General features: G+C 40.0%; 1 protein-coding gene across 2 annotated transcripts; it reads left to right on the top strand.

Moving 5' to 3' along the window:
• LOC108444500 (major histocompatibility complex class I-related gene protein-like) lies at positions 1–9,880 on the top strand. 2 transcript variants are annotated; one of them, XR_005130550.1, is made up of 8 exons: positions 1–113; positions 2,043–2,306; positions 3,907–4,185; positions 4,807–5,094; positions 5,173–5,292; positions 5,421–5,453; positions 7,440–8,252; positions 8,360–9,880. XR_005130550.1 is itself a non-coding variant. In XM_017725705.2 (7 exons), exons 1-7 carry the CDS (start codon positions 56–58, stop codon positions 7,487–7,489), a joined length of 1,092 nt encoding a protein of 363 aa, XP_017581194.2. In that variant the 5' UTR covers positions 1–55; the 3' UTR covers positions 7,490–9,879. The 2 variants fall into 2 exon arrangements, 1 of the variants encoding a protein (XP_017581194.2); XM_017725705.2 differs by having other exon boundaries at positions 7,440–9,879.
• The last annotated feature ends 197 nt before the right edge of the window (positions 9,881–10,077 follow it).

Below are 10,077 nucleotides of genomic sequence, written 5' to 3'. Positions count from 1 at the left end.
TACAGGTTTGGTTAAACAGTGCACTTTGGAAACTGCGACACTTGTTTGTGCTGAAATGGAAGGAATCCGCGCTCTGTTGCTTGTTTTGTTCGTACCTGCCGCCGTTTCAGCAGGTAAGAGCTCAGAGAACCTGAACAGTCCTGTTATTTTACTTACACTGAGACTTTGCAGCAACATTCAGCTATCAGAATGAGCAACATTAGTTCAGGTAGTTAGATATTAAATCACCTGTTCTCTTTAGATTAATTAGTGCTGTAGATGATGGATCTTTTCACAAGAAATTATTATTATTATGCAACAAATAGTATTTACATTTTATTTAGCTGTGTAAAAAGCATATTTTTGCTGAGAAGAATTTTTTTCTCCAGGCAGCATTAACCTGAATTTTCCTTCTTTAAAAGTTGTCTAGCGCTATATAATTTGAAACTACACTATATTTCCTAAAGTATTCGGCCGTCTGGCTTCACACACACATGAAATTGAGTGACATCCCATTTTTTATCCATAGGGTTTAATATGATGCAGCTATAACAGCTTCAGCTCTTCTGGGAAGGCTTTCCACAGGGTTAGGGGTGTGTTTATCGGAATTTTTGACCGTTCTTCCAGAAGCGCATTTGTCAGGTCAGACACTGATATTGGACGAGAAGGTCTGGCTCACAGTCTCCGCTCTAATTCATGCCAAAGATGTTCTATCGGGTTGAGGTCAGGACTCTGTGCAGGCCAGTCAAGTTCTTCCACACCAAACTCGCTCATCCATGTCTTAATAGACCTGCTTTGTGCACTGGTGCGCAGTCATGTTGGAACAGGAAGGGGCCATCCCCAAACTGTTCCCACAAAGTTGGGAGCATGAAATTGTCCAAAATCTCTTAGTGCTGAAGCATTAAGAGTTCCTTTCTCTGGAACTAAGGGTCCGAGCCCAACTCCTGAAAAACAACCCCACACCATAATCCCCCCTCCACCAAACTTTACACTTGACACAATGCAGTCAGACAAGTACTGTTCTCCTGGCAACGGCCAAACACAGACTTGACAATCAGCTTTCCAGATGGAGAAGCGTGATTGGTCACTCCAGAGAACGTGTCTCCACTGCGCTAGAGTCCAGTGGCGGACTACCGCATTCCACACTTTGCATTGCGCTTGGTGATGTGAAGCTTGGATGCAGCTGCTCGGCCATGGAAACCCATTCCATGCAGCTCTATACGCTGTTCTTGAGCTGATCTGAAGGCCACATGAAGTTTGGAGGTCTGTAGTGATTGACTCTGCAGAAAGTTGGCATCTTCTGTGCACTATGCGCCTCAGCATCCGCTGACCCCGCTCTGTCATTTTACGTGGCCGACCACTTTGTGGCTGAGTTGCTGTCGTTCCCAATCGCTTCCACTTTATTGTAATACCACTGACAGTTGACTGTGGAATAATTGGTAGTGAGGATATTTCACGACTGGACTTGTTGCACAGGTGGCGTCCGATCACTGTACCACGCTGGAATTCACTGAGTTCCTGAGAGCGATCCATTCTTTCACTAATGTCTGTAGAAGCAGTCTGCAGGCCTAGGGGCTTGGTTTTATACACCTGTGGCCATGGAAGTGATTGGAACACCTAAATTCAATGATTTGGATGGGTGAGTGAAGACTTTTGGAAATATAGTGTATCTAATATACAGTCAGTATCCCTGCAACTGGGCTCCCCAACAAGTACCAAAGTAAGTTTTATCACAAGTCACAAATAATGTATTAAATTTCCCAGATTGCATTCCTAATATTCCTTGGAACATTATTCCAGAGTCAAGGAGCTACATTAAAAATAAACAAATAAATAAATAAATATACAAACATACCAGCTGTATGTTAAGGCATAGCTACTTTATATTTGACTAACTTAAAAATAAGGCAAAACAGGGATTACTTATTTTGACTTAATCTACAAATTATGTGTACATACAGTGCCATGCATAAGTGTAATAGTACACAATGGTGTGTCTAACTGTGTGCTATAAATGTTCACTGGTGACACACAGCTCACACTCCACCCCCTCCTCTTTACAGGTTCTCACTCTTTAGCCATGGTCACAACGTTCATCGAAGGACAGACGCCGTTTCCAGAGTTTAGTTTCACACTGATGCTGGACGATATCACAGTTTCGTACTTTGATTCTGAGACTGAGACGCTTTTTCCTCGAGGTGTTGATCGAGACCAGGGCGACGATGGTGTGATCGACCCAGATCATCTCAAGACCATAACGTCCTTCATGCATGCTGACTTTAAACGGAGACATCTGTTTATAAAATATGAGTTAAATTACACTGAAAGTAAGTGAAACACTTTAGCAGGAAAACAGTGGTACAATGAATTTAAAGTGTAAACATGTAATCAGGCAAACTGAACAAACAGTTTATTAAATTTATTTGATTTGGTTATTATTTGATTTGAGTAAATTGTTCTGTTCTACAAACCTGTTACCAGAAAATAACCAGAAGGGCACACTATGAACATTCTGACAATTGCATAAATTGTGATTAAATAAAAAAGTAAATTAAAGGAAAGTAAATTACAGTCACAGTAACATTTGCAAAAAATATGCTGTACCATTATTTTACATAGCAGGCATATACATAAGTGCAGTTTAATTCAGAATGAATAGAATAAGGATATTATATAAGGTTTATCAAACTTATTGAGAATTTGTATATGCCTAGTTAAATTGCTAATTATTATTTGCACCAACATCCATGTACAAACTCAGTAGGACCCACATATAACTCTGCAGCTTACTGATTTTAAACTACACACTGCTCTTACTGATTTTGTCTGAATCGAATACAGAGTCTGTTTACTGTTTAAAGAATCTGTGTGTGGGTTCAGACTGCAATTCCTCTCTTTCATAGTAGTTACTGAATAATGTATAGTAGCCTTCAAATTGCTCATACTGTACAGAGCTCCTACTAAAGTTCTCAGAGTCCTCTCCCCTCCTCCTTCAGTTATAAAATCTCTTCTCATACTACAATCAGTGTTGGGGTAATGCATTACAGTAATATTACTTTTTTCTGCAACAAAGTAATGTAATGCATTACAGTTAAATACAACCCCATTTCCAAAAAAGTTGAGACACTGCAAAATGTAAATAAATACAAATAAAACAAAATGCAATGATGTGCAAACCATTTAAACCCTATTTTTCTTCAGAAATGCTTCACAGAAACTGACAAATTTGATTGTTTTTTGAAAAATATTTTAAATAAAATTTGCCCATTTTGAATTTGATGCCAGTAACATGTTCCAAAAAAGTTGGGACAGTGATGACAAGAGTCTGGTAAAGTCAAGGCCAAAAGCCAGTATTTGCTGGCTGATCTTTGAGCCCTCAAGCAGCACTGCATTATAAACAGACATGATTCTGTAGTGGAAATCACTGCATGGGCTCAAACACTTCTGAAACCCACTGTCTGTGAAAACAGTTCATCACTGCATCCACAAATGCAAGTTAAAACTCTAAAACACAAAGAAGAAGCCAAATATAAACAGGATCCAGAAACGCTGCCACCTTCTCTGGGCCTGAGCTCATTTAAAATGGACTGAGTGGAAGTGGAAAAGTGTCCTGTGGTCCAACAAATCTTTTTGGAAATCATGGACACTGTGTGCTCCAGGCTAAAGACCACTCAGTTTGTTATCAGTGCATAGTTCAAAAGCCAGGATTCATGATGGCATAGGGGGGCATTAGTGCACACGTCATAGGTGAGCTGCACATCTGTGAAGGCCAGCAGCAGTTGGTCTCCTCAGTTCCCAATCACTTACATAGTTGTTAAAAAATTGCGAACTGAATAATGAATAATGGTTATTCTTTTCATGGCTTTCCATATTGCTGTAATAAAGAAGCGAATATTCAGTTACCTCTCCCTTTTATGTCTGTTTTAGGTATTCAAGTCCAACAGAGGCTGGTGGTGTGTGAACTGTTGGACAGTGACCAGCCTGGACCGTTCATCCTCAAGAATGCAATCAGAGGCACCACGAGAGATGAGCTGCGTTTCCATGAACACAAATTTACATATCAAAATGCCTTAAATATCACAGAAGAAAGACTGAAAGCACATTTGGAGCTAACTATGTGGCGTCATGAAAACCTGTACTACCCAGTGTGCATTAAAACACTCAGAGGCTACCTGGAAAAGAGAATGAGTCAGGTGAAGAGGAGAGGTAAGACACTGCTCTACAGGTCTGGAAATGTTTTTCATGATGATTTTATCTATATAGCAATTTTTTGTGTTACAGTGCTATACGTACAGGCCAAATCACACATATTCCAAAAGAATTATCATACAGGACTCATTAAACATTAAATAAACAAATAGCTATAGAAATACAAAATAAAAAATAAAAAAATAAGTCATTCTAGTTAGAAAAACAGTCGCTTCACAGATACCGACACCAAGACCTTTTTTAAAAAATGAGCTGTACCCCTTAAGGCATCCACAGCTGTCACCACTCAGTCCTAATTACCATCTCTTGGCCTAGTGGTCAGAGGTAGTCTACCAGGCCGCCTGGACGTTACAACCATGGTAACATAACATTTCTGTAATTTTCAAATGAGCCACATTAGCAAGTCTGTCACAGATCACTGATGGATTTGATCTGAGGCATGTGTGATGACTTGAGCATGCAGTTAGCACCATGGCTCCATCAGCTCCAACTCAAAACTAAAGAAATGAACTTTGGACACCAAGCATGTCTTGGCTGGTTGACTACACTTACATCTAATGTAGCTACAAATCTGAACGACATCATCTCTAATGTAGGATTCATCTTTCTCTCCTGCAGTGAAGCCCAGAGTGAGGCTCATCCAGAGAAGACGCTTTGTGTCTGGGTGGGATGGCGTGACCTGCCTGGCCACTGGTTTCTACCCCCGTCACATCAACCTGACCATCTTCAGAGACGGGCAGCCAGTTCCTGACCACCTGACCACTGGAGGAGACCTGCTGCCCAATGGAGATGGGACCTACCAGATGAGGAAAAGCCTGGAGCTCAGTGAAGAGGAGCTGAAGAAGCTCAGCTTCACTTGTACAGTCGCCCACCTCAGCCTGGATAACAAGCTGGACGTCCATATGGGTACTGAATCTCACAGTGATGCAGAAAACTCCTCAGCTGACTCTGAGCTTTTCATCACTTTCTCAAATTATGTTTCAGATTTTGATCCAGGGGAGCCCATCGTGCCCATTCTTAGCTCTGTGGTGGCTGCTCTGGTCTTGGTGAGTGTGATGGTGGCCGTTGTCTGGGTGATGATGATACGCAGGAGAAAGCGAAGAGGTAAGAAAGCAGATGGGAAGAAATTGGTCCAGCAGTTTTAGCACCGAATTAGGTAGGAGATGAATTACTGGACCATCTTTAAATGTTTTCTCTGATCATACTTGTTTTATTATTGTCTCCTTTGACAGCTTCTTCTCTGGGGGACTATTCATCAACCTCCAGTAAGTGATTTTTTAGTGAAAAATTAAAGCTTCATGTATATGCATTCATTTATTTTATTTATATGATAAGAAAGCTTCCATAAAAAGCACCTCTGTGCAATCTGGTTAATGCAACCACTTTATAGATCCAGGACACACTGGTACTGTGTACAGAATACAGTATATGTTGGTACAGTATGCAAAATACTATATTTACAAAACTATATACTGCACCAGTATATACAGTATTCTGCATACTGCACCAGTATTAATTATACTCCACATACTGTACCAGTATACATTATACATGGCATGCTGTACCAGTGTGTATATATAGCATTTTTACATACTATACCAGGGTATATTATATACTGCATTTTGTCCAGGTATATACAGTATGCTGTATGCTGCACCAGCACTGTACACAGCATACTATACCAGTGTACATGGCTGCATATAACACTTTCTGTACCAGAATATACAGCAGTTTTGCAAACTGGACCAGTATATATAGTAGTTTTGCATACTGCACCAGTGTATATATTATATACTGCATACAGTACCAGTATACAGTATATACTGTACCAATATATTATATATTATACTGCATACTTTACCAGTATATACAGTATTATGCATATTGCACCAGTATTAATTACACATAGTGTACCGTACCAGTTTATATTATATACTGCATACTGTACCAGTGTATACAGTATTCTGCATATTGCACCAGTATTAATTACACATAGTGTACCGTACCAGTATATATTATATACTGCATACTGTACCAGTGTATACAGTATTCTTCATACTGCATCAGTGTATATACAGTAGTTTACTGTATACTGTCTATTGCATATCGCACCATTGTGTAACATATACCACATACCTACCTGGTGTATACAGAACTGTTCATATTGCACCAAATATATCTTGACAGTACTTGATTTAATTGATTGACATTAAAAGCAATATGACAGTTGGTCATCAATGTATCCACATTAAGCACATTTTGGCAGACAATTCACATCAGACTGTAACATCCTGTCTTGCCCTGCTTTGCCTTTCCTCATTTCTGTCTGTCTACCTTTGTTTATCTTCCCTTGTGGGTCTTGTCCCATGTGCTTATGTTGCTGCTCTGGTCTTTGTCTTCACCTCCTTCCTGCTGTCTTGTCATCTGTCTCACCTGTCTGTTATCTGTGGCCCCGCCTTCTCGTTAGTCCCAGGTGTTTCTTTTCTGTGTCGTGTGCATTAACACTCCTGGCTGTGTGCTTTGTGTTTGCTGCGTGTTTTGGGTTCTCAGGCTCTATTTTCATTGTCTCCCATTTGTTTTCTAGTGCTCTTCATGTTCTTTAGTCTCGTTTCTTTTCTGTTGTAGTATTTTGTCAGTGAGTGTTCTTATTGTTTTGCTACTTTGGATTCTTTCGTCATGGCTTTCAATGAAAACAAGGACTTGCGCTTTTCATCCTGCCTCTTTATCTCTTTCCATGTTGCACATAAACTGTGAAAAGTGGCTTTTTTAAAAATTGTTTTAAAGTGCTTGGGCAAGAATGAAGGCCTGTAGGGGGAAAACCTGCATAAAAGTGGTTCATACACTCAACCTAAAAAACAGGCTCTTCATGTGGTAAAACGCAATTTAACTGGTTTTATTCATTTCAAACAAATGTTTCATTCAGAGGATATATTTGAGTAAAATATACCAGGTTTTATTATTTTTATTTCTCATGAAAAACTTATTTAGGTTGAACACATAAACAACCAAAGGATTTTTAGATGTATGTCTGTTTTAATGTTTTGAGATCCATTATGTGATGATATAGTGGTGCAGTACGTGCTGACGTGACTGAGCTAGTGATGTCCGAGTGTGTGAGTGCGCTCAGTGTGGTGCTCAATATAGTATAAATTCCTGTTTAACAGAATGCTTCTCTTACACATTAAGACACAATATACACTCATAGTGTGGCAGATATTTGACTAATTCATTCATTTCTATTCTATTTCCAGCCACAGAAGAAAGCAACGTTTCCCTGGATGATCTGGTCGAGGGCTCTTAGAAATGAGAACTTCAATCATCTAAAAAAGATCCTGTGTTCTGTGTGAATTATATATTTCTTTTTATATTGTGTCTTAGTTTTTAAAATTTGCTGTACATTGATTATTTAGAGAACTGGAAGTGCTTGGAATGCTTTGCATTTATAATCCATGAAATTTCATATAACGTGAATTAGTGTTAATTTCTTAAAATATGAATTATGCATGCTTAAAATGAAACTGCAGAAAATGTCATCTTGTTCTACTTGTTTTCTCACTCTGCAGAAATAATTACCACTTAATCATGCCTATTGTTTGATTACATACATAACTTTAACATTTTTGGTATCACTTTATGTGAAGGCTACCTGCAGGGTGAATATATAATGCTAAGTATTGTTATAACATACTTACGAAGCAATGTTTGAGCATTCATGACCAGCTTATGCAAGCAATTGCGAGATGACATAAGATGTCCTATGAGGTAAATGGCATTGCATTGTCATAAGGGACCCTAAACTGAAGTGATAGACCTTTCTGTAACCTAATTCTTGTGGTTTGATGGTTTAGTTTAGGTTTAAAGTGTGAGTGTCCACTGTGGTTAATGAGCTACAGCTCTGGGAAAAAGCTGTGAGCAAATCTGGCTGTGCTGGATTTGTCAGCCCTGAATCTTCTACCAGAGGGAGTGTCTGGAGGAGGTGATGTCCAGGATACGAGGGGACATCTGTAAAGAACATTCGACTACCCAGTGAGCATGAACTGTGTTGGCACAGTCTGAAGATTCAGGTGAATGCAGGTTGGATCCTAGGAGACTGGCTCAGCAGAGAGAACCTGAGAGGGAGGTATCAACACAAATTAAGTTCAAATGAAATTATTTTATTTCTCTCGCACAGGTTCAGCTTTCTGTTCATATGTCATGCGTCCACCAAGTCCCAGCGTGGATCTGGACTCGATCTACCAGACTCCTCTGGAAGATCACATGACGTCTGAGCTTCCCTCTAATGCAGACACTCAAACGGACTGAATCTCCCAGAACCCTGCAGAAGATCACCTGACTACTCACAGGACTTCAGGCTCCTATCAGCGCTCTAGATCTCCAGAGTACTGATGTCACCTGTGTCATCAGTCATATGACTTAGTTTAGTATATAAGCCTGGGCTTTAGCAGTAGATAGTTGTGAGGTATTGTATCCACTCTGTGATCTACTGAGTGGTCAATCCATTGTTTTTGTGTGTGACCTCTGCTTTTTTGCTCTGCCTTTGGGATTGTTTGCCTCATCACCTGTCTCCTGCATCTTCGACAACGCCTTTGCGTCTCCCTGTTGGACTGTAAGCTTTGTGTTATGCACATCTGGTTGTATTTGCTATGCCTTTTGGATTTGACCCCTGCCTGGCGTGTGACGACGGCTCTGGACTTTGAATTCTTCAGTAGAGCCTCGTTTGTGTTTTACATCCGCGAGCGTCTGAATCTGGTTGATCACAGATCAAAGCACCTGAGCATCCCAACAATAAAGAACTCACATTTTTATTCATTACCGCATTTTCTATTATGTTAGGATGTTATAAACATTATAACACACTATCTGTTTATTCTTTGTTCCATCTGTAAGTGACTCATGGGGCGCTGGTGGATACCTAAATGTAAATGTATATGTAGGCCCGACCTACTGGACCTACACCTCCCTTAAATGCTCCCCAAAATAGTTAAACAAATTACAACACCGCCTTGAGGTTTTAGGAGGTCCATCAATCCCATTAGTTCCCACACAGGGTTGGTAAGCAATTTGGAGGATTACCAGAGGTGAATCGAGAAGATGATGACTTTGTCCACACAATCTGCTTTAAAGTGTAGTCATAGTGAAAGTTTATACCGTTCAACACAGTGGAGCAGAAACTGGTCTGCAGAGGAGACATCTTCCTGAGTCTGACATCATTTTAAAGCAGTTAAAAACACAAGCACTGCTCACTGCTGCTCATCTCATTCTGACTGGACCTCATGTGATGTTCGCTGTCATGGCACCGTTTGCTCTACGCTCTACTCCATGCATGTGCTTCATTTTGCATCGAATTACTTGTAGCGAGCATGTAAATGAAGATTTTCATCAGATTGTTGAATAGAGTGAGCATAAACACTTCAGTCTGAATCTGTAATCCGATTGTATTCAATTGGCTTGGCAAAAATCTTTGCATGTAAATACAGCCAGTGAGTGAAATGTCACGAGACTTTTAAAGCAGAGCCTGCATGCATGTGTCCCTGGCCATGAACCAAACCTCACAAGACTTTTTGGGAAGAGCCTGCATGTGTCAAGTGTCTTCGAGGCCCAGCACCCCCCTCTATTGTGAAAGCCTTGAGACCCACTGGTCTCTTCTCCTTACTGTAATACCCCTAATACAGGCTACATATATATCTTTATTCCTTTCATATCTTTCTGTATAGCGCTGAAATGAAATCCAGAGTGTGGTTTGTTTTCTCATCTCCTCCTTATTTGTTTGAGGCTCAATCAACCACTTAAATGTATTTACTTAAATTTTTACTTGGACAGAAAAGTGTTTGTGCTTGTCTAGTGCTAAAATCAAAAAGAATTCTTTAAGAATCCTAAGGTGGAGGCAGG

Source organism: Pygocentrus nattereri, chromosome 8 (genome assembly GCF_015220715.1).
Source record: "Pygocentrus nattereri isolate fPygNat1 chromosome 8, fPygNat1.pri, whole genome shotgun sequence".
Classification (NCBI taxonomy): domain Eukaryota; kingdom Metazoa; phylum Chordata; class Actinopteri; order Characiformes; family Serrasalmidae; genus Pygocentrus; species Pygocentrus nattereri.
Note: the sequence above shows the minus strand (reverse complement) of the source record. Positions and strands in the feature narration are given on the sequence as shown.

Coding starts and splice junctions, on each gene's coding strand:
- LOC108444500 (XM_017725705.2), top strand. CDS start 56: ATGGAAGGAATCCGCGCTCTGTTGCTTGTTTTGTTCGTACCTGCCGCC. Junction 2,307..3,906: donor TGAGTTAAATTACACTGAAA/GTAAGTGAAACA, acceptor TGTCTGTTTTAG/GTATTCAAGTCCAACAGAGG. Junction 4,186..4,806: donor GAGTCAGGTGAAGAGGAGAG/GTAAGACACTGC, acceptor TCTCTCCTGCAG/TGAAGCCCAGAGTGAGGCTC.